At 37.1% G+C, this 25,196-nt stretch overlaps 1 protein-coding gene across 16 annotated transcripts in view; it reads right to left on the bottom strand.

Annotated features, from left to right (window-relative positions):
• The window catches only part of ppfibp2b (PPFIA binding protein 2b), a 67,225-nt gene that overhangs the window by 25,776 nt on the left and 16,253 nt on the right, over nt 1-25,196 (bottom strand). For 14 of the 16 annotated variants that reach the window (XM_016674527.1, XM_016674532.1, XM_016674530.1 and 11 more), the window contains exons 2-6: nt 24,425-24,521; nt 20,430-20,638; nt 10,805-10,891; nt 8,383-8,496; nt 1,937-2,086 (exon numbers count right to left, since the gene is read on the bottom strand). In XM_016674527.1, coding sequence (XP_016530013.1) covers nt 1,937-2,086; nt 8,383-8,496; nt 10,805-10,891; nt 20,430-20,638; nt 24,425-24,506 — 642 coding nt within the window. In that variant the 5' untranslated portion in view covers nt 24,507-24,521. Of the gene's footprint in view, nt 1-1,936; nt 2,087-8,382; nt 8,497-9,938; nt 10,082-10,804; nt 10,892-16,204; nt 16,357-20,429; nt 20,639-24,424; nt 24,522-25,196 lie in introns of those variants that run through there. The other 2 variants (XM_016674536.1, XM_016674541.1) reach the window with 2 other exon arrangements.

Raw genomic sequence — 25,196 nt, 5'->3', positions numbered from 1 at the left:
TGATATTTTGAAGGCCTTAAGGTGAAGTACGCTTTCCTTCTTTAAAAGATTTTTTTAATGAGACTATTTTTGTACTTTGAACTTAATGGCTGTTGCTGAAACCATCTAATGTGTTCTGGCTTGTTTGAGAGTTGCAGTGCTTAGATATGCGTCTCATCAAGGATTCCACTATTAGCTGTGCCAGTGACTTTTTTGTGGTGTTGGAATGTTTTTGTTGCGTTCTTATTGCATATGTAATAGTTCCAAGACAAAAGAGCAGGTCTTTCATCACCTGATGAGCGCTCTCGTTACTATTGCACTTACTTTTTGCATAGACCTGTGGAAAAACTTTATGAATGTGCGCTTTTATGAATAGTTTTAGAGGGAAACCTGTTGCTTTTCCAACCTGTTACACTTGGCCAAAAGAATCAAATGGTGAACTTTTGGGATCTTCCAGATTTAATTACCGCTGCTGGTGTATTGCACAAAGTGAATGGTAAAATGATGACTGAGACCTACCTTTGAAAGTCTTTGACTTCACCTCAGATCAAGAGCTGGTTAAACAAGGCTGTGAGTTCCAACCAAACACACATCAGATGGAGAAAGAGTGGCACTTGATGAAACCTCATCAATAATTTATGGACTACTTCAATTAACTGAGTCTGAGATCCAAACAATTTAAATTAACTTGCAAAATTTTTATATAAAAGCGTGGTCAATTATCAAGAAGCTTACTGTTGGGCTGAAAATGGCAATCATTAAAATGAAACTTACTAAAGAAAAAAAAAAAAACTTTCAGCCAAATACTAAAGTTAATGTATCCTCATGAATATGGTATAGTTTGACCACTCAGTCAGGTTAAAAACAAATTCAAATTTGTCCACCCGATTCTTATTTTTATTTTAGAAAACTACCGTATAAAATGACACTCTAGGAAATGAACAATTTAAATAACCAAATGTTTTGCTTCTTAATATCTTATTTAGATTTTTGTTAACATTAACACGTTTCATAAGTCACACTTCTCTTTCCTGACACCATCTGCCACCAGTCAACAGGTGAGTCACACAAAGAAGAGATCAAAACCACTTATATCCCTGCATACATTACATGCAGCTAATCAACAGCTGCCTCTAGTATTCAGCTTGAAGCTTAGTTTACTTTCAGTAGATGCCTCTGAGGAAGACACACAACAATCTAAAGAGAGTTAAAAACAAAGGGCAGACATTGGTTGAAAAGTAATTGACACTGTCAGCATCTTTCTTTTCCAAATTCTGTTTTTGTCCCAAAGATCTCAATGGGGAAACCCAAAAATAAATTTTGGACATGGTGCATACATTAGCTATTAGTGAAACAGTTAAAGAAACTTTTAACAGGACTTCTCTGGAGACTCAGAAGTCAAATAAATAGGTGACATACACATGAAGCATGTCTGAAGGTCCCAAAAAGCAAAACTACACTACATGTATCTGTAATATTAGTAATGAAGTATGAATTTGAAGGTAGAAATAAACTAATATATACAATACCTTAGAAAAAGTTTAGGAAAACTAGGATTTATAGACCAAATTTAGCTCAACTTACTTAAATTCTTTCAACCAAAGAAACTTGGCGTAAACAATACCCAGATTATTTTTGATAATTATAAAGCCTGGGGAAAAAAAAAAAACATTAAATCCCACAAAAATATCAAAGAATGAGCTGCAATACATGCTTAAATGTTGTTGAAGGTCTGTCTGCTGACAAGATCTGCTGATAGGATTTAAGCAGGATTTACTGTGCAACACAAAGCATAACAACCTGTTTTTCATTGAAATTAAAAAGAAAGTTACATAAACTGTGCTTAAAAAGTCCATCTCTTTGTGTAAAGCATGTAAAAATTGTCACAAGTCAAATTATCACAGAACAAAATTGGCCTTTTTGCTATCTTTGAGTGAAGTTGGTTGACATCCCCTACCTCAGCTTTGTTGTTCTTTGCATTTGCAGCATCCTGAGGGTTTGTGTTGGTTCGTGTTTCCTCCATGGTGACCAGCTTCAGCTTCAGGTAGGACACTTCATCCATTAGATCCAGCTTCTGGGTCTCCAGAGAAGTCCTGCTCCTCAGCTCCTGAAAAACAAATAAACAATGAATGTACTCTGTAGATCCTATTGCACACATGGAAGAAGAAAAAAAAAAAGACACTTATGTTGCTTTTGCAAAACCCAGTAGCAGAAAATGTTTTACATGCGTCGTTCATGCAAGGATTCCACTCAGCACAATCTTCTTCCCACACTACGAGAAGTCTGGCTGGGGGATAAAGACCCCACAAAGCTAAATATACACGCTCTCACGCAGACACAGGCTTGCTGCAAACTATTAATAACGCTGTCCTTCATTGGTAGAGAGGAAAAGAAAGCATGTCTGAAAAAGAGGCAGATAAGAGACGTAGTTTCCCATGAGCATGATAAAGTTTTAGTTTTTTATGACGTATGTAAGCTTTCAATTCCCCATCCAAACTACTTCCAATTCCCCTTAAGCGTCTACAAAATTCAAACTTTAGTAGTTGTGAATGTCATCATCTTGATCAAAACACTTTTGAGAGAAATTGAAAAGAAAATTAACTAGTGAGGTGTTTTTTTCCATCTCAGGATGAAACAAAAAATATGATCTTTCTTAAGATCGATTTTTTTCTGAAGTTGACGGGCAACTAAGATTTACTTTTTTTCTTTGGAAAACAAAACACTACAGGGTATGTGCATCAAAGCTCCCTTTATAGAAAGTAGCTCAGTTTTTCATGAGCTCAGAGTAGGGGAACAAGGCGCACTCCTCCAAATCGTGCCCGAGTTTTGCTGTGCTGGTTGCTTGGAGACCAAAGGACGTAGCGAGGTTTTTAGGCTGCAGCTAGAATACGGGCGGGCATACACAAGCCTGGCATTGCATTCCTCAGTGAGAAACAGGGAAAGAAGTCACAGCTAGAAGAAGCACTGGGGTTCATAGTGACACTGTCAGCATTGGGAAACTTTAGCTCCTTCTAGCTGCTACACCAGGGTTTGTGATGAGGTGTAAGAGGCTTTAAGGGCCCATTCGACCGGATAAAAATGTCAGTGGCATTAAGAAAGCAAATGCTTTGTAACTGGAAATATAACTGAACAATTTCTCCATATAATGGTATGACGATATCACTTTTTAATCAATTATTCACCCATCTCTCTATTCTTTTATGTGCTTAATGCACAAAAGTCATATTAAAAAGCGTAAAAGTCAACACTCTGACCACAAACGGATACAGTTCCTCTCAAAGTGGACATAGTAAACAAGTTGTGTCAACACCACAGCCACACAGTCAGACAGTTAAAAGCCCATAATCACTCCAGCTCAGAAAATCTGCTTAGTTATGGCAGCTGACTGTCAGTTTGCAATCTCACACCAGCGTCGCATTACAGAGGGATAAGCTGCAATATTTAGAGGTAATTTATCAGACGTCTGTGGTGGTCCGCCACAGCTCAGCTGCTCGACATTTGCTTTTACTAAATTGTAAGAAGCAACACGTGCCAAATTATCCTGTCCTTAATGTGCCTTGCTCCTATACCCCTAATTATAGATCACTTTAAAAAAAGCTTTGGTCATCTCCAAATTGGGGTAAAATAAATAACACACAGAAATGTCTAAGTCTGGACTCCAAACTCATCTGGTTTAAATCAAGAGGAATTTAAAATAGAGTCTACTTTAAAATGATCAAGGAAGAATATATACTGTACATGTTTACAATAGCTTTGTTTTATTTTAAACCTTTAGGTTTTACCAATTCATCTGAAGGTTTTCCACACTCCAAAACAAAAACGGCTTCAAATTTAAAATGCTTTAGTTGAATTAACATTCTCAATGTGGCAGCAAAAGCACACAAAAAAACAAAAACAAAAGCAAAAAATGACAGCAATGACATTTTAATTTTAACTTAATGGTAGATAAGATATTATTCACATCCCAAAGTCATTTACTTCATGTTGTAAATACATTAACATCTAAATGTATATTTCATAAAGACTTTTTTTTTTTGTTGTGCAGTTGTTGATCAGGTAAAATACTCTTCATTTGCCTTCTGAAAACTCTGAACTTTTTCAAACTATTAGTTGTGACCTTTTATGGAAGAATAATAAAAAAAACAGATAAACATTCATTTCAAAGGTATATTTCAAATTAAGTTTTAGTGAATCGTTAAGCTGACGAACTGTTGGGACTTTAATGATGACCTTGTTTGGAGACATTGATTTGATTCATCTGGGTGTGTGCAGGTCCTGCTTCCTGTCCACATCACTTCATTACAATACTGCTAAAGAATGTACAAACAACTCAGAGCAGCAGTTTCAATTGGGAAATGTCATATGACAAAGTGTGGGAGGATGACATCCGGGATAACGATGAGTACATTTCACTGTGCCGACTGTAAAAACCATTTCATGTTACTTTAGTTATTTTTATGTACACAAACCTGAAATGGCTCAGGGAAACACTGGACATGGAGTCATACAGACTCTGTAAATGTTTTTAATAACATCCTAAAACATATTATGACTGTATTATGACATATTATGTTGACACAAGCTAAACCTTCTGCTTTGAAGCGCCTAAACATGGTCATTTGTTGGTTTGCAATTTAACACAAAAAGTTATGTCAAGTTTAACTTACAAGTCACTATCTAAACTAGCTAATAAATAGTATATACAACTACTGAATACTGTTACAATAATTATTTGCTGACACATACAACTGATACATATACATTTTTCAATATAATTCATTATAGTACTTTAAGAGAAATCCTTTTGCAGGTCAAAGCTTCACAAAAACTCCTGGTTAGAAATCAGCTACAAAACTATGATTGGTGATTTTTTTATGCAGAAAACTGAGCTTCAAACTAGTGCATTCAAATGCAAGCACAGAAATATCTAATGCCAAGCACTACAAGAGGAAACTGAGGTCGGAAGATAATACTGAATAATTAGTCAAAGTGCTTGGCAAAGGTAAAGGGAGCAGCACTGGATTCTCTGTTTTTCAGGGACTGTCTTTATGTATCAGATTTGAGCATCATATTTTGTTACCAACTACATAGCTGAACAAATTAAGGAAATAAAGTTTTCAGGAATTGTAGGTCAAACTCAGTGTTAAAAGGTACTGGCTTGTCTGTACAAGCAGTGTTTACTTATCAGTGATGGAAATATTTGGATTTATCTGCAGTACATCACGGCCTAGCATAATCCTTGTTGCACTGAAGACTTATTCTAGCTTCCGCACTGATAGAAGCAGTCAGGAAAGAGAGAGCAGACATGTCGTCACATTTTAAATCCTTAAAATCTGCCTTCTACGTGTACACAAAGAGGAGTTAAGAACCTGGAGAAGACGAAACAAAATACCACACGAGACGCAGACCACCTTTATCAGTCCCCACACCGAAATCTCTCTTTACCAAACATCTCTTATCACTTTGTGTGTTTGATCAGCGGTCAAAATATGTACAACGGCCGCATATCGGTGCTGCTAGAGCCTCAAATCATGACTGACTGCAGAAAAGATCTATTGCTGCAGCAGTGTTAGTAATTGGCTGTCAATTTGAGATACTGTGTTTTGCATTTCTACATAAATCTAGAAAATATTAATTAAAGCTAGCAGGACGATAGAAAGAAGCATAACACTCCTGATAAGGCTTTTTATTTTGGAGCTGGGGCCTTTTCACACTCAATGTGGGCAACAAGGAGGACAAAGAGCCCATTGAGAAGTTTAAACAGAAGGCTGATTCTGTGGCAGTCAGGGTTGGGGTCCTTTTGTGTCCAGGCTGGCAGAACTCATGAGTTTGCTTCACTGCTGACGTCAAGAAAAACAACTGGGAAAAAAACCTGGTCTGATCTGTTGTCAAACTGGCTCAGAGGTGGTTTTAGTCACCTTGACCACAGAAGATGTGAAACACACACGAGGGCAGACGATCCGATCCGTGCTGTGTTTAAATGAGGTGTCAGAAGACGCAAGCGTTTCAAAAAGCCTGGAAATAATATGCACATCTTTATTTTCTAACATCTGGATGAATAGGTGTTCAAAAAAGTCCAGACTGAAGCTAAAATTATTTTGGTCCACTGGACTATAATTACCATCTGTTGAGCTAGCTGCCAACATCAGCATGTTCTCTCAAATATGCAACATGCTGACAGAAGGAAAAATGTCTGTTGTTGAGCAATTTAGTTTGGCAATTCGCTGTTTAGCACAAAACCCAGAGGAAAGGACATCAGCGTTCATCATTAATCCTCCAGCGACTTTAAATGTGTACAAAGTACTACAGCATTCACAGTTGTTTATTCACTTTTATCATGACAACCAAATGCTGCTGCTTGTGTTTTAGCTAAGTGCAGATGGGAAAACCAACAAACTACTAAAATGATTGTTCAGTATTTGTAGGTTTAGGAGCACTTAACTTACACGGGCCTCATTTCAAATTAATTTGTTTCACTTGTTCAGTTGTAAAAATGAAACTTATTAGTTTTACGGACTTATTTCACACAGAACAATACATTTCAAGAATTTATTTGAATTGCTAGGTAAAAGCTAGTGAAAGTCTAAAATGTTTTTTTTTATGTAGAAATTTAGAACGATGGATGGAAGATGGGATATAAGGATGTAAATATAATGTGCAGTATATACTGTTGATATTTTCACTGAAAACATGCAAATTATCATATCAGAACCATTAATAGTCTACTTTAGGTTCAATATCTTATTTTGCATTCCAAGCATCTAAATTTAGGCACAATATATGTGCTACATTCAGGTTAATCTCAACTTAATTTAAATCTGTTGGACAGAAAAAATAATAATAATTTATAGAATTGTATATAAACTGAGGTATTAATGGGTTACTGTGCTGTATAGTTAATTTTTGATTGACTGGCTGAGTAAAACACTAAATAATGCAATTTTAGTATTACTCACCATGCTGTAAAGACCATAACTTGTCTTTACAGGAAAGATAAGCTACCTTCAGTTTTAGTTTGCTTTAAGTCAGACAAATGTTCTCATTCCTTCCAGGAAATTGTTGAGCTTTGACTTGTCGAACCTACTTGGTGTTTGTGCCGTTCATATCACCTTACATCAGCTTGGAGGACAGGAGTCAAAGGAGGTCAAGACAAACTGGAATAAGCAATAAAACAAACTGCCACTCCTTTATTTATTAATTTTCTCTCCTAGCTGAAACCTTCAGCACCAACGTTTTGCCATAAACGTGATATCGGGTTTTAATTAACACCAGTATGACTGTTGTGTTTGTAATCTAGCTTGAATTATTTTTCCATCATAGTAAAGTTTATCTATAAAAGCTTGATCCAGGGTTTCTGCAAGTTTTAATAACTTCAAATTAAAGACATTTTAAGATTTTTAAAAATAATTAAGACATATGAGCTTAAAAAATTTCTATCTTACATATAACTATTTTAAAATCATTTACTAATATATGAAGCAAATTAACTAGTATAACAAGTAATGCTATTTATTGATGATGCATAATCGTATTGATAAATATTGCAACTGGTATCAAATGTACATTTTCCGCCTGTGATCTTGATGTTCATCACACTTTTTGGGATGTTTTTAAAATGGATCAGTTGAGAACAGCTATTGCAATGACATTATGAAAAACCACGAATATTCCATACAAAGTGTAAATTAACCAGATTTGGAACTTGTTGCATTCTGAAGTTTTTTTCGATATCAACATTGCACATAAGGTTATTGCCACAATATATTTAGAAACTAAAAAGAAACTCAGATTTCAGCTGCAAGTTTTGGTTAGTGGAGTTAAATCTAGATCATTAGCGCTGGCATTCTGTTGATTACAACAGATCTGTACTTGCAGGCGTGGCATGTTTTAGATATCAGTAGTGGACGTGTGTGTAGCTGTAAACGTAGAACGTCTAAAAAGCCATAAAAGAAGGTGCTTTAACTACAAACATTCAGTATGAAGCTGTGCAAGATGGATGTGATTGTGATCTCCAGCTGGCTGGCAAGGTATGCATGTAAACATAGTGCCGTTGAGCTGTGTGCCGCCCAAATACTGATACTATCGGTAGTTCTGCTCCATGGTTAACTTTTATGACTTCCAATTTCAGACAAACATAGTTTACTCTTTTTTGTTAGATTAAAAACAATAAATATACCAGCAATCACAAAAAGTTAAACATAAAGTGACTGACTAACATGACATTAAATAATAATCAAATGTAATAGGATGCATTTTACACATCAGTCGTGTAACATGTGCAGCAATATTACAAGCACTGCTTTAATTTAAATAGAATAGTAAATACTATTGGATGACAAAATAAGATTTTTTGCAAAAGTTAAAATTCACAGCAAATAGTTTTTGTTTTTTTACATGTTTTACCTGTTGCAGCATCTCCTCTGTGGAAGCCAATTTCTGTCGATGCTCTTCCAAAGAAGTTTCCAAGTCTCTGATTTTCTCTCCCTGAGCCTCAACTTGGTCCGTCAAAACGCTTACCTGTTGGAGTACAAAATCCTTTAAGATGGAGGCTTTCCATTTTCTCCTTAAGAACCACAAAATAACAATGAAGTTCACTTTAAATCCCAACTGCGATTACTTGAAGCCTTCAAGCAGTACTCAAAGGTTAGGGAGGATTGCTCAGCAATTGCCTGGGACAGTGTGATTTTCATCTTTAGCACTTTTCCAGCTAACTTTAGCAGAACAAGATAAAAGCCAAAGTAGTAACTAAAATAAAGTGCATTCCACAAAGATGTGTCAGCAGCTTTGGATACTAATGAAAAACATAAACAACATGTTCATAGCATCATGTTGTGCATTAATCCAGAATTTCATTGTTATACAAACTGATATTTTTTGCAAGAAAGAGACGACTACATATATATATATATATTTTTTTTACACCAAATTAAACAATGTCATTAAAATTTGTATTGTTATAATCAAATGATTTATTATAAAAACATTTTCAATTCAACCTGCATGTTTTTTTACTTGTTTTGAAACAAATAAGATATATTTGTTTCTTTCACCAATAACTTTAGACAAGAAATGAGAACTTGTAACTAATAAGTTGATACTACAAAAAGGGTAAAAAGAGAATATTGTTCACAACGTTTTACTCCATCCAGTCGAGGAGGTCGAGGAATTTTGAACAGAGGAATGTAAAATATGTCAGTCTGGTAGAAATGTAACCCAAAAGACTTACAAACAGCTGCAAAATAAAAAGAAAGGTTTCTGTAAAACATTGACTCAGGAAACTTGAGAAAGCATGCATCATTTTCCTTTCACTTTATGAATTTATAGGTCTACCACATCAAACATTAAGAAAATACTTTGAAGTTTGTTGTTGCAATGTGACAAAGTGTGGAAAAGTTCAAATGGTAGGAGTTATTCTAAAAGGCATATCTATGAAGTTAAATCAGAAACTTTTGTCCTCCAACACACTTTCTGTAAACACTACAGAAAGTAGCTAAATCTCAACATTTAGCTCCACAGAAACATCCATTTACTTAGCAACTTGTCACTCAGGAATGCGTTTCACAGTTACTCTGATCTCCCAGACAACACATTTACCTCCTGCCAAACACACTTTAACCCTTCTTTTATTACCACAGTGTGCTAAATCCATCTGACAGCAGCTGATTCTCTGTCACTTCTCTGACTTTCAGCCCTGCAGTCATGTCTTGTCTCACAGCCAACTTTTTCACTCAACATGTGTTAAATGATCTAACTACCCCTCCTTTCCAACAATGTGCCAAATGCAAGTGAATAAAAGCAATGAGTTGCTTTTAAAACACTACTAGGCACACAATCATATAAATCACAGGTACCCAATAATTAAACTGAATGTATCTTATCACCAAAACAAGAACTACTTCAGACACCTTTAGCAGGACTGCATGAAGTGCAAAAAGGAAGTTTAAAGTACAACGTCTTACCTCCGGCGAACACAAAGAAATAGTTCCTCATTACTACACGGACGCCATAAGCCAACCACAGAGTGTATATCCGCTAATACAAACAGAAATAAATGTTGAAGCAGAGCTACACTTCACATATGCAGACCTGAAGCTGAAACAGGTAAGGAGAAAGTAAAGCGGAAACCCACAAAACGGACAAACTGTCAACAGCCAATTAAATCCTCCGTCAAAGAAACAGAAGCCCCGGTCATCCCTGGTTATCAGCCAATCAGAGTTGATGTCAGATGAGGAATGTGTAACGAGTAGGTGCGCATGTGGGGGAGAGGTGGCGGCAAGGAATGAGATATAGACTTTATGATAGCTTTGTGAGCCGGGGTCGTTCAGCCGATTGTGAGCATTGCAGAAAAAAAAAAGTGCTTTTCAAAGAGCAAAACAAACACAGACAGGAAAAGGCAGCCTGAGGAGCAGCTTCATAACAGCTAATTAAATATGAGGAATTAAAGCCATACTCTGGAGATCACAGCTGCCTGAACTAGCTATTAAACTGATCTGAGCGCATAGAGAACCTGTTGACATGACATAGTTCTGAGACCTGTAATCATCCCGTGCCTAAGCTTTACAGTCTTGATATTTATAGTTGCTGTGGAAGTTGTCAGTTTTCACATGTGGTTGTGAAAGTGTCTGAGCTTGATTTGTAATGAAGTAACACAAAATATCTGGAGTTCCTTGATTATACACTACAACAGCTGGAATGATAGCAAAATCCTGCCAGAAGTTAATTTTATGGATTTAAAATACCGTTTGAAAACAAACAGAAGACGAAACATTTTGCATATTGTTTCATTAACATTTAAAATGACTGAAAAAAAAACATTTTCTCTGACCTGCAGCACCAGAGATTCTTTGTCTCCTTCTAGTCGAAGTAGTCGTTCCTGATAGGTTTCATTGTTGGCTGGAGTACAGAGGCTCACCTGGACACAAGAAAGAAACATGCATATTAATAGGAAGCTTACGGAGAAAGAGTGAGTAGTCGCATATCGTGAGTATGCCAAAAATTTACGCTGACTTGAATTTTCTGATTAAGTCCTAAGGCTTTCCACCCAACATAGAAACATACTAGAAATTAACTGAAATACATGCTGGAGGCTATCGCTTCAGAAAGTTGATTTAAACAAAGTTCTGCAAGATATGAGCCCATGAGTTGGTATGTTAAGTACTACATTATAAATTGCCTTTATTTGGACTTCCAACCATCGATTGTGTAGAAATATTACTTATTATGTTGGTGATGTCTGCAGCGCACCCATGTCTTACAATTTGAAAGACAATCTAAATCCATTTGCTACTTAACACTCACTTTTTAAGGTTACCGTTGGTCAGATTTACATAAAGAGCTCACAGAATGGCCCTTGTTTAAACCACATGATGCATTCCTATGAAACATCATCTGACTCAGAGTCTCATTTATCTCAAAACGGACCCACACTGTCACTGAGGCTTGCGATAAAACTTTCATAAGACCTCTCTGACTCCACCACTGACCTTGGAGTGGAACAAAACATATCTTATATAAACTGTTATGGATATATTTCAAGCCCCATGGCAAAACAGGAAAAGAGCAGGAAAAGAAGCCGTATCATATCTAGAAATAGAAAAGGCTTCAATAGCATCTACTGTAGCACAAAAGGAAGAGACACTCTGGGTCAGAATCTCCCCCAGTTCTCACCAGGATTATATTTTTAACAACTCGGGAGTTGAAAATGAAACTCGAGCAAAGTAACTGCAGATGAAGAGCCGGAGCAGTTTGTATTTCTTTTCAGATTATGCAGTCGTTTTGGTCTGAAGCTGCTACTTCCTCAACTGTCACTGTCAACAGGGATTTTCCAAAAGAAACTGAAAATAAGACGCTTTTGGCTTCTATCAGCTTCAGAGCTACAGAAAACGTATAAGCTCATATCTTTAACTAATAAGAAGAAATTTATTTGGCATTCCATATAAATAAAAAAAATAATAATCAAAGCAAAGTTTTTCATGTCCATAATGTGGTTGTCTTCATTTATACGATTATGAAACTAGACTTTGGACAGGAAAAGCCCTTCTCACAATTCGCAACCCTTCGCCCAAGTTACAGGATGACTTCCACGAGAAATCATTACATCTGCACCAAGTGCATGACCTAGCATTTAGTGCATGACCTAGCATTGGCTAGAGAGGCGAGGGTTGTGCACCAAATGGGCTAGGTCTTTACCTCAAGTGGAGGAATTTTAAATGTTTGTTTGGTTTCCAAGTGACCAGAATGGAGCAGACAATGGATAATTTGTCTGTAGTTATGAGGGAGCAGTCTCTCTGAGCTAAATCGAAAAACAAAGCTCTCGAGTAAATGGTTAATGCGTTGTCCAACTCCATGTAAAGAGACATGGACCATGACCAGAACAACAACATCCTGGGTGAACTGAGCTACCTTCATGGCATGGTTGGGCTCAACCTACAGATGGTGCAGAGTTCAAAAGCAAATCAGCGGTTTTGGTTCAAGCATTCGATGAAAATTAAGGTTTCACCACCAAAATAGTTCCATTGCTTAACCAGGGCTGGTGCCAGAGCAAGTTCTAAACTTGTTCTAAATGGTTTGGTTTTCTATAACCCGAGAGCAAACTAGAAGCCACATTATTACACCACTACTCTCTTGTATAAAATGTTTGATCCTCCCACTGTTGTACAAAGCATTTCTCTGAAGCACAAAAAGATGCCTTAAATTTACCAACATAATTTACTAACATGCTTTTAAAGAAAACTGGGCATTTTGAAGGTTCTACTATCCCAATCAGCTGATCTCTGAATTGATCGGTACTTATTGGCATTTATTGATGCAGTGGAAATATCTGCAGTATGTAGTGATCTGCTGGACATTGACCTTTGTCGTAGGTGACATCACAATAAATAACCATAATCCCAAATTTAGAAATATCTAAAGCAAAAGTAACTTTGGAGATATAAACAAGGCACTAAAAAACTGTGACTGTGTAGAAAAGACCACCTAAAACTCCTGGTGAAATAAGAAATTTCTTCAGGTTGGTGAAAACACAGAGACCAGCCTAGTGGTGCCAGAACCAGAACTTGCAGCCGTGGGATCACAAAGAACTGGTCCAAAGCATGCACTAGCATCAATTGAACACTGGAAGTTGTGGGAAAACACCTTGTGACTCCTTGGTCCTTTTGATGAGATACAAGTAACATTCAGCCACGGCAAATGACAAAATGCTGTTCATCAGTATTTACAACACCCTTCATGTACCACATTCAGCATTAATACATTTAACACATTTTATAGCTGAACTACATTTTGATGCTCCATCATAATTATTTGTGACAGTCCAGGACTTGATATGAAAGTCAGAGAACTAAAATGTGTGGCCCTTTCTGCCATCACACCAATGACGCAGTTTTGAAAACATCTTTGTTTTCCACCTAAGCCAAACTGCTTTCTCGCTTCTAATACAGATTAACAGATTCTGTCAGGAATGTTTGCAAGTTCTTGACAGACATATTAATTCTTGAACCTTTATTCCAAGCTGTATTACCTGGCAAGATTACTTCTGCAATGACTTATTGCGCATTTAAGAAAAGACAAAGTACCTTAAAAACTGAATGTAATTCTTGATGCGTCATCTGCAGATGAGGTCAAAAAGGTCTGAGGACATTTATAGATTTCTGATGTGACTAAATGACCCCAGCATCATCATATTATGATCAAACACCAAGACACTGGCACAAGGAATTATATATTGAAACATCATTTCTTTAGGTCTCAACTTTAAATTTAGTTTTGCAGTAATGCTACACTATAACTTCTGGTAAGTTGCTCAGCTGGAAAATCTCCTGTAATCGCTGACTTTCCCATCAGACTCCAGAGAAGCAGAACCATTTAAGGATGGTGACACAGTACTTGAAAGGGCTGATAACGGAAACCAGGCCAGCCTGTTTTTATCTCTCTGTCAACGCCTGATGTGAGAATGGAAGGAAAAGTAGTGGACACATCAAACTTTTGAGTAAATGTGTGAAATCTTTCTCTTGTCAGTGTTTGTAACACTGTTCAAATTCTATAAAGCTATTCGTAGAAAATTAGTTAGAATTTAGCTCTGTGATTTAGCTCTGTGTCATCAGGGTATTTTCAGGAAACTTCAACAAAGTTGTACCAGTTAGAGGAAGTAGTGATGCACATGTACATTTTTTATTTCCAAAACAGACTAACCACTATGACTCACGTTATTGACTCCCACAGTTTGTACGACATGTTTAACAACACCACTACAAACGGTTTTAGTTTTGGATGCAGGGATGAATAAAAACTATAAAAAGTAATATGAAGACTGTGACTCCAGATATCCTGAAAAATATATTTTTGGAATAAAATAAACTGCCTCTACTTTGACAGGGGACAGTTTTGTCGTGATTGTTCTGAATCTCAGGAGACAAAGTAAAAATTGACAATATCTTTTTCCAAGTTTTGATGAATTGGACCAATGGACATGTTTGAAGTCCATTTTTGACCTGCTTTGTGATGACTAGTTTCCACTCAGGATAAAGTTTGTTAAAGTTACACATATTCTCACTACATAGACCTAAAGTACTTCACAGGGAACATGGGGACCTACCAGTTTCAGCCGCTAAAGAGGGTGGAACTCAGTTTATGATCCCAGTGTCTAAGAATGCATGACAGAGTGAAGCACACACCTACTTTAAATGATCTCAGTGAAAAAATGTCATCTGGTCTTTGGAAAGAAAAGACAGGGACCTTAAATGCGTTAAATGCATATTCCGAAACCACCAAACTAAAAACACCAACCACATCCAAAGGTAATTTGACCATTTCCTGTGGCTATATAAACTTTTGTTTTCATGTGTTTGTTTGATTCAGCACATCAGCAGTGTGTGGTTAACACATATGAAGTTTGCATGATCTTACAGACATGTGGGTTCTCTCAGAGTAATCTGGCATGTTAGGTTTACTGTTCTTGCTAAACTTTTGGGTATTAGTTTGCACAGGGTTGTTGGTCTTGACTCTTGTGTGTCTCTGTTTTACCCTGTGATATCCTGGTGAGAATCCACCCTACCTCTTGACCCACTTACTGTTAGAAATTCCCAATTTCAACCCACTCCTGATGGATAAAGCAGATACTGACAAAGGCTGGAATCGTTTGATGTGACAATTATTAATCCAGGTGACGCGAGTGAGAAGTGAGACACCCATTTATGTGGATAGCACTTGAACAATGGAGCAAACAAAGCAGATGTTCCCCAATTTTTGAAAGTTGGCATGCATACTAGAGTTTGTGCTCTCCTATTTTTTTCACCTGAAGAAATCTGATTGGCCACTGAAGTCAAATAAAACATAAATAATGTAAATAATTCCCCTTATCAATTCAAAGCCCAACTGAAATGTCTGGAGTCTAGATTTACTACTCTGCAGTGTGACCTTTGTACTTAAACTGTGTTGCAGTAGTTCTTGCCAGGTGTCACTCTAAAAAGCATCTCTCAATGGGACCAACCTGCATAAATAAACAAAATTAAATGAGTGGGTACAAAATGGAATATGACAGGGCTGATAAATGACTAGAATAAAAAAAGTTAAAAATTGTATGAAAGAAAAATGATGTTAAAAACACCTCTTAAAAATTACAAGACAATCTGCTGAATTTGAAGCAGGGAATAACAAAATAAGGGAGAGTTAAAAACTATCACACCGAGTTACGTCGAAGAAGGACTGATTATACAACACGACAGCACAACATATGGCATAAACTGTGGACAAACACTTCTATCAGTTAAACATTCAATTACATTTTTTAACCACTGATAAAATCTCACATGGCACATTCCCTCTCTGATTAAATCCTGCAGAATCAGTCGCAGCACCGTCAACAACCATCAGCTGACGGATAATGCTTCTAATCTGATACAAAAACTCATGTGAAGAGTGTCTTCATAAATCCAACGCAACTAAGAGATGTAGCTCTGCTTTTGGACTGCAAGGGAAATTACATCAGAAAACAGTCTGTTGCCAGGAAAGAACACAATACAAGCAGAACAAACGCATGCATCCTAAGTAGATCAACAACTCCCAAACTGTTGCAGAAGAGTTTTTACTTTCCCTCTTAACAGTACTTTTTCTGTTTGTTGTCTATAAGAAAACTCCTTCCGGGCATGCACAGATTGCAAAATTAATTGCGTGGAATGTGCGTGACAGACATGAAAAACACAAACATGAAAAAGGACGCAGCCCTCACCTTTTTGAGCCAAGAGAAGTGTCTGTAGAAATCAATGGGAGTCTCCATGCTCCCAGCCCATCACTGGCTTGACTTTTTTTCTTCTGTTTCTGCACACGTTTTAAGTTTGTGTGTGCATTTCATCCAAGTAAAAAAAAAAAAAAAAAAAAAGTAAAAGTGAAGTCACTAACCGCTGCACAGCATTCAAGTACTGCTGCGATGTTCACAGCTGTGGAGGAGGGTTTTTATGATCTCTGCCTCCTGAGAGGGACAACTCCCCTCTGCTTCACCCCCTCCTCCTTATTCTGTCCTTCCTTTCTCTCGTCAATATTACTCGTCTTCCCTCTCTCAGAAACTACTCTTCATTCCAAAGTTTCTGAAAGAATAATCATTCTTTTCCTGTGGACCAACACTGCCTCCTCTGTCCCCCTTTCTTTCTTCATTTTAGAGTTGCTTACCCTATTTGTTTTTCTCCTCTCTTTCTACCGAGAGAAGTCTGACAGCCAAATGGCCGAGTCCAGAGAGGAGGGGGTAAGTGGGAGGGTTCTTCCTCAGTCTCCCCGTCATCTGTTCTTGAGTTTGGGCCCATCGGATGCCAGAAACGCGAACAAAGCAGCAACAGACTCACAAGCACAAACAAACACACAAAGTTTCTCTCCCCCTTTGAATCAAGCTGTAGTCACGGTACAGGAAGACTTCAAAGCAGTCTCCTGTGTCGGCCCCCATCTGTGCGTCTCTGCATCTCATCATTTTTTTTCCCCTTTTTGTTTAAAACTATTGGCCTGGGGTCCCATTTCCTGTATATTTTGCAGACACATACATCATAACAATGTAAGCCACGTGTCAAGACGACAAAACAAAACAAAAAAAAAACATGTACAGATAATGAATGAATGCACCACAGGTAAGAAGCAGCAGATTACAAATAATTTATGCTCATTAAATAGAAAAACAAAGTAGAAAATGTGTCTTTGGTAGCATAAATTTTTGCAATTGAACTGTTATATATTTAACAGAAGAAAATTATTTGTTGTAGGTTTATGAGTTATTCTCCAGAACCAAGTAAATATTGTTAGTTAATACATTTGCCGAATTTATTTGTCGTTTTATTTATTCATTGTTGGAGCAACAAATAAAACTTTTTATTATGACAGACACTATAAAATATCTGTGTCACTCTTTTTTTTTTTTTTACTAATTTTTTAAAATTAAGATAATATTCAATTGAATTTCATTTTCATTTGGTTAAATTAATATTCAACAAGCTACAGAGAATCCACATTGTGCCATTACACATCAGATGAATATATACCATTTTTTCTCCCATAGTAACAAAAACTACTACTCACTGTGATCCCACTAATTACATATAAACATTGAAATTAAACAATTTCAGCCACACTGGAGGCTAGAATTAATCTCAATCTTTTCGATACTTTAAAATGCGCATTAAAAAAAAAAACCTTGATGTAATCACAGCTAATTTCTGGTCATCAGTTCATGAGCTTAAGCTCAAGTACACTTAAGTATATGCTGCAGGACAGTGCAAATTTGCATTCCAGCAAATTCCCTTCTACACAGCTAAACAGCGGCTGATGTCAAAAACCCGAACTTGAATTAACCCATTCTGTAAAGACGAGTCTGCCAAAATACCTCCACTACCAGACGGCAGATGTATCTGCCAAGGTGGGAGAGCAATTTACAAGTTTAGGAGTCAATTACTTTTTCACAGAGTTCGGGATTGGTTTGGATAGCTGACATTTAATTATGATAGATACTCAACATACTGTACAGCTCCAATGGAAACCCAGAGTCATCAGATTAGTAAGTACCAATTCTTATTTTACTAACGATGAAGGTCAAACATGTTCTTTGGTCCTGAGGGTGATGATCAAAATGCTGAGGAGATTGGAGACCCCAAACAATGCTTTAAATGTGTGAATATCATACATAATATTCATTATTCCTTATACTATTCTGAACGAGGGGACGTTTAGTCAGTTTAATGTGAAACAATGCATACAAGTCAACAAGAAAATACACTCTATTTGTGATTACTAATCTCTGGGCAGGGAATCCGCTTTTCCAATATCTCGTATCTGAAGACAAACATTTTGAGTCCGCTCTAATGAGTGGCAGTCACAAATCATCTGATAATCCTTCCTGTGTATATGTATGAGTTTCACTGTGAAGTATCCCAGGAGAGAAGCCCCAGGGTTGAAGACTAATTATGAAGCTCCAACATCTTTGATCCTGCTCCGTTTAGGTCAGCAGGGAGGTGCAAGAGAAAAAGGAAAAGTTAGACAGGAAGAGTACAAGAAGGAGCAGCCAAGCTTCTGTTTTAGTCGTCTTATGATCTGCCAGGCGTTTATTTATGCGTTTTAAAAATTTGCACATGAGCAGCTTTTCTTGTTTCAGCAAAGACATGGGGATTTTCCAGGTTGCTTCTCAGTCCATTTCAAAGAAAAATTGTTGTGATAGTTATGGAAAAAAATAACTGCCTACCAAACGGATTGCCTAAACAATCACACACCATTGTTTCTATAAACTTTAATGATATAATTTTGAAAATCTTAACTGAACCTTTTCATTTGAAATAGATGACGTATAGAAAGGTGTTGACAATACCATTTAAGCTCTCTCTTTATGAAGACAATGCCCATTGTCTCCTTGCAGTTGAGCTTGGTGAAGGTGTGTTGGTGTCCAGCTGCAGTTAGTCGTTATTGTCGGTGGCCAAAATATTTATTTAAATATTTTGTCAGTGAAATAATTAAAATATTTAATTAAAATGTTATACATTTGATTTTGCCCTATGCATGGTACTGCAAGGATTTTTTGTTTTTTGTTTTTTTTTTAACAAACAGTTTTATACCAAACTATCTAATGTTTCTCTATATGAACAGTCTTGAATAAGTCTAGAGGTATGCAAGTATAAAACTGGAGTGAGCTGAGAATATAAGATTGTAATATGTTGATCTGAATATCATTGTTTCAATCACTGAAAAATGAGACAATTCAAAACCAGTTACACTTTTCTACAATCATCCCCTCAACTGTGCACAACATCCTCTTGACATTAATTGTCAATTGTGTGTAATGTAAAGTGCATTCATATTCACAAAAATAATAAACTTGTGCACTGAAAATACGCAGCAAAAAGTAGCAGGAACAGGAAGCAGAAGACAAGAGGAAACTCAACAAAGCAAAGAAGGAAAGAATAAGGGCGGAATGAGCAGCAAGCGAAAGCAACATGGGAGACATCTGCTGCTGAGACAATGCACAAGCTGAAAATCTTCAGCTGCACCCATCTCCATTATTCTGCATACAAACTGACTTTGCTTTCTGCACAGAAAACAGCAACCTCTGCAGGACAAAGCTCAGCAACAGCAGCCAACTGATTCTGACAGCATAACCAGCTTTATACCAGTAATCTGATTACTAAAAGCATAAAAATTCTTAGTCAGGACCCTTCATACTTAAGACTTCCCACTTGAAAAACATATCCGAAAACAAAACCGGCAACCATCTTTCAAACATTGCAGGACAATACTTTCAACTTTTTGGAGCAGTTTTACCTTACCTCAGAGTAACAATCCAAAGAAATCAAGTCCTCCTGCCAGAGACTTGGCTGCTTAAATAAAAAGCTACCTCATTTACATTTACAAAACAGACTTGCATGAGAAAAGAGAGGGTGGGTGTCTAAACATGCATAGTCTCAGTGAGTGGGGAGACGCTGCACTACTATATAGAGAGCGCGAAGGGGAAAAAGAGGGAGAAGGAGAGGTAAAAGCTGACGTAAACAGAGAAGTTGTAATGACTGAGAGGCCACAAAGGGCCGACAGACGGTGTGAGGGAGGGAACGTAGTGCAGGAAGTCAATAATAGTTAAGTTGTAATGGTGTCTCCAAGGAAAACTTACCAGAACATGTTCTAAGTCTACTTGCTCTTATAATAATAACACATTCACTCCAGTTCTCCAGGTGTTTTAGGGTGACAGAAACAATGAGAAGCAGCATGTCAGGGTAAACATTTACCTCACTTTTTAAGTGTTTTCTTTCTACCAGCACCTTGCACAACGCAATTTCGTCACGCAGGCCATTTTATGGGTTGTTTAAGCATCTGATTAGTAGAATAGAGATAGTAAGATAATCCAGCAATATTTATATACGTTTCTTTTATGAAATTGCTTTAAACACAGTTGAAGGAAATACATGGAGAGTGTTTGTCATTTCAGATCCTGTACTTACACTTCCAGTCTGCAGCCAATCGATGAGAGCCTGTGCCGTTTCTGGAGGCAGCTGAGCTCTGAGGTTGTCTCTCTCCTCCCGATTGGGCTGAACCTCCAGAGCAAGTTTGAGCTCCTCGGCTAACTGGACGACCTGCAGCGGACCGGCGCTGACAGGAGAACCCAGATCGTACGCTGTGCTGGAAAACTCCATCGCTGCTGCCCTTGAACCTGAGTGGTGAGACGGGACGATCACTCACTATTTCACTAATACAAGTTATAAAATTGGAAAATGAATTGGAAAAGCAAATCTGTACTAACATCTCAAATATATTCAACACACTGAAGTAAAGCTAAAAGAACAGGAAGCATGACTGAATCGGATCCAGCCATCTTGACGGCAGATTCCTAAATGTTCATGTGTCACCTGGATTATTGCCCTGTAACTCATATTTAAACTGTGATGGCAACAATAGCACATCTGGATGCAGTCAAGTAAATGTGGCTATATGAAACAGCCACGTTATATGGTGGCTCAGCACAATAAAAGGTCTAAATCAAGGAATGTCATAATGGAAAAGATTGGCAATCCTTGAACCCCTCCTGACCCGCTCCTCTCATAAAAACACACTCCTGACTGCAAAAGTAAAATATTAAAAAGAAAAAATCCAATTTCAACACAACAGTTGGCTTAGGGTTAGCTGCAGACCCCTTTGCACACCTACACAGCTTCACTTACTTACAAAACTTACAATTTTACCCAGATTTTACAAGAGATCACTGTAGTTTATATTCTTTATTTATTTAGGTTCACATTGTTTAAATGTAGCCACCATTAAAGCAGGGACAGCTCTGCACACGAAGAGCCTTGTTCAAGTCCCAACTCCAGCACAAACCCAACTCCAACCCAACAAACAACACGTGGAGTGCATTCACATCATGCTCCCACCAGATAAAAAAAAATAAAAAAAACATTGTGGAATGTAATATGACCAACGTATCTAAATTCTGTTGATAAGTGACTAATTTCCTTGTTAGTGACTGGCTGATGTTATCGCTAATGGGATTTTTAATGCGTTTCTATTTGCGGTCAGCGAGAGCTGGGATAGCGAGCCTCAGAGCACTCAGTGAGTTCAGCAGGTTTTCAAGCAGCTGCAGGAACTGCAAACAAAAACAGCATTTTAGTCTAAAATAAAGCTAAAAGATTTAAGGTGCTGCTAGTGGAGGCTCTCGTTATTTATTGCATGGTGTGATGACAATTTTCTTGACCTAAATGCACAAATGTTTCACACGTCGTGAGGAAGAAGAAATACTTCACCCAATACAAGTATTTGGAAAAAGTGCTCAATAATAACCTACATTTATGATAAAAACAATTTTTTCCTCCTTTTTTTAAATCTTGTTCTATCTGCTAACTAGACAAAAACAGTCTGCACCTCATAACTAAAGTATGGTCAGAAATTATTGGTGCTGCACAGATGTGTGAGCACCAATATCAGTCATTATCAGTCATTCACCCGCATGAGCGGGTGAATGACTGATATAGACTTGATAAAGCGCTATTCAAGTACAAGCCATTTATCATGTCTATGGCAAAGGGAGCTCAGTAATAAGGCTGACTGTATCACCCTCCAAAAATAGAAGCACCTCTCATCCTGTTGTCCTCTTTTGGTGTACTAAGGTCAGTAATTATCTCATGAATGACTCAATTATTCTAAATCTTTCATTCCATCTGTATTTAGTCTTCTAAATATTGGTCCTAAATAATTCTGCAGCTGCTCCTCTATTGTTTGTGGAAGCCCCCATGAGTGTAATTTTGATCTGTCTCTGTTATTGTTAAAGCCTGACCACTGACCTTAACTGAGATAAGTGAAGCATGCCATGGTTTAAATGTTTCTCTGGATTCTTACTGATGTGGTCTTAGAGTAACTTAGGTTTGTAAAAATGATTGATACAATTAACACTACTGAATTAATTCTGTAAAAATACTCATTTACATAAAATCAATACAAACAGCCATTTTCATCTCCAAAGTTACTATGGAGCTTTGCACTTCAATGCTGCAAACACATAAATTTTAGCCTCTCCTCAGCCTGCAGCAGCCCACTTGAGCTTTCAGGGCTGGGAATGAAGAGTGCGTTGCTGGTGGAAGCTTAAATCTTCTTTAACGTGTTAACCACATCCAGCAAAAACCTTCTGTGATACTTGTTAGTCAAAAAGACAGAAGCAAAGGTCAGAGGTATTTACTGGAAAAGCCAAAAGATGTCAATAAGAAACGTTCAGCTGCAGAGAGGGGTCATAAAAGCTGAGCATAAGCACAAAGCTGTCGAGGCATTTTAAAACTGATGGTCTTGAGATTTACTCAATATCAGTAAAGCTCTTATATGTACACTGGTGCATTCCTACACTTACTGTAATAGTTATAGTAGCTAATATCAAAAACCGTTTAAATGTTAATAAAATGGACAAAGACTGAAGCGGAAAATTAGAGCAGAAATTTGTCAAAATCTGTGGCATTTTACTCAGAAAATATGATGCAAATTCACCAGGAAGACAGAAAATGAAAAATGTGGCTAAATACATTAACATAAACAATATTTTTCCACATTTCATTTTTCACTTCCAATCCTTTCTTGATTACACAAAAGCCCTGTGTTTTGTATATACTTATGCTGATCTCTAATATATCTAATCTGGAATGTATCCATCTGTCTCTTTCTCTCCCTCTGTGTTACTGGACAGATGCTTTCTGTTTTCCCACATCATGTTGATGGATAACATTAAACATTTACCCTTCTGTTAGTTAAATCTGTACTAGTCAAGGCTGAGAGGGCTGCAGCAAGCACCCCGTCCCCTTTTCTTTCTTTTTATTTTTTTACACACAAACGCACATCTAAATGAGCCTCTTTGAATTTGTGCTGCTCACTCTTTTGCCACTGATTAACCTACTTATACAAGTTTACTTTCTAGCTGTGTTTTTCAATAAGGCAGAGAGACTCTGCTGCATTAGCTGAGAAAATTCAGCAGCTAGATCAAATGAGCAAAAAGAGATGAAAAGGGAAGCTAAAGTTTATCGTCTAGACTTTGATGTCAAAAGAATATCTTTCAGTAAGTAGACTGATAAATGTTGGCTGACTTCAGAAATTTAGGTTTGTTGACAATTTCATCAAGTTTGGTTCAAAGTCAAAACTATTTAATAAAAAATGTTAATCTCTTTATAAACAAGTTGGGAAAAAGCGAGTTAATTGACAGAACAACACACACAAAATAGACATTGATATTAGTAAAAGGATTTCAAGTTTTGTGAAGAAAGACATCAAGTTCTCCTTTCAAATTGAAAATGTAAGCACAACACAAGTGTTGAACAAAATACATGAAATCCTGCTTTCAGACTGAAAATGTGTGCTCTCGAATTATGGCAGAAAAATTCCCAATAGCACCCGGTATGACACTTCCATTCTATTGGCTGAGAGGTTGCCAGGCAACAGTACTTTTTTGATCCACAAGGGAGCAGAAAATGATTTGCAAGCAAGCAGAGAGGTTTGCAAGTGGAGATTTGATCCAAGCAGAGACAAGTTTTGAGTGCGAGGAGAAAGGTTTGCGAAAGCACAGTGAAAGCAAGGAGAAGTTTTGAGTAAAAGGATTTCAAGTTTTGAGAGCAAAAAACAAGAAATCTTGCTTTCGGACTGAAAATATGCGCTTTCAAATTGACAGAAAGATTGAGCATGCATTTTGGTCCACCTCAATCATCATGACATTATTGTAGATGTGTAATCTGGAAAACTTAACGTAAATGTGAACACAGCAGTTCAAACATATTGAGACATATATTTATTTTTTAGCTTAAAACATGTTAATTTGTTGTGTATAAATGTGCAAAATCTGGTTCAAGATGTTCCTCTCAACTCCAACAGCGGTCTCCATCACTACACCGACATTTTTTCTAAACACAGAATACATTTAACCATTTTAATCTTCCACATCACACAGACAACCTCTCTTGCCTCCGCTTCTTACCTGCAATGATGCCGTCCATCTGCTCCAACGCAGCTTCCAGCATGTGACTGGCCTCCGTTTCCATTGTGAGGGCAGGAAGCATCAGACCTAAAATACTCTGGTGTAAATAGAGAACAAAGGAAAGGAACTTAACATCTGACTTTATGTTTTATTGAAAAGCAGAGCATATTCAAATGAAAAAATAATTATATTAATAAATAACCTTCAGGATAAATGTAGCAAGATAAAAAGGCAGCACTGGAGATGTAAAAGTTTCAACAAGCTATAAAGCAATGCAATAAAGAATTTATTTAGCCCAACTTTCTGTGGGTTTTGGCAAGCTAATCTTTGAGAATAGAGTAAGTGCTGCATTCTCACTACGGGCACCTGAGTGTGCAAATAACCTGGATCCAAAATCTATCAGTTATAGATGAGCTGATCAGGCTTTACCAGCTGGTACTGATTTCTGCTTTCCTTTGCCTGACCTGTTGATTCAGATTTTTTAAATTATGGAATATAAAAGATTTGTAGAATCCCCATGTCATTTCAATAATTAAATATAATAAAAATGTATCATAAAGACAAAAATGTGCCACAAGTTGATGTGTTTGCAGACTGAAAAGAGCAGGAGTTTTCACTTTTACTGCATTTATTTACCAGTGAAAAATGAGTAAAGAAGCAATAATTGACCTGCTGTTTGCCTCTCTCAACTAGTCAAGAGAAAATTTGTCAGTTTCAATCACTACTCTGATTGTTGAATAACTTCAGTTGCAGAAGACACCTGTTAATGAAC

This window comes from Poecilia formosa, unplaced genomic scaffold, assembly GCF_000485575.1.
Source record: "Poecilia formosa unplaced genomic scaffold, Poecilia_formosa-5.1.2 Scaffold97, whole genome shotgun sequence".
Lineage (NCBI taxonomy): Eukaryota > Metazoa > Chordata > Actinopteri > Cyprinodontiformes > Poeciliidae > Poecilia > Poecilia formosa.
This window is presented reverse-complemented; position numbering and strand designations above follow the sequence as displayed.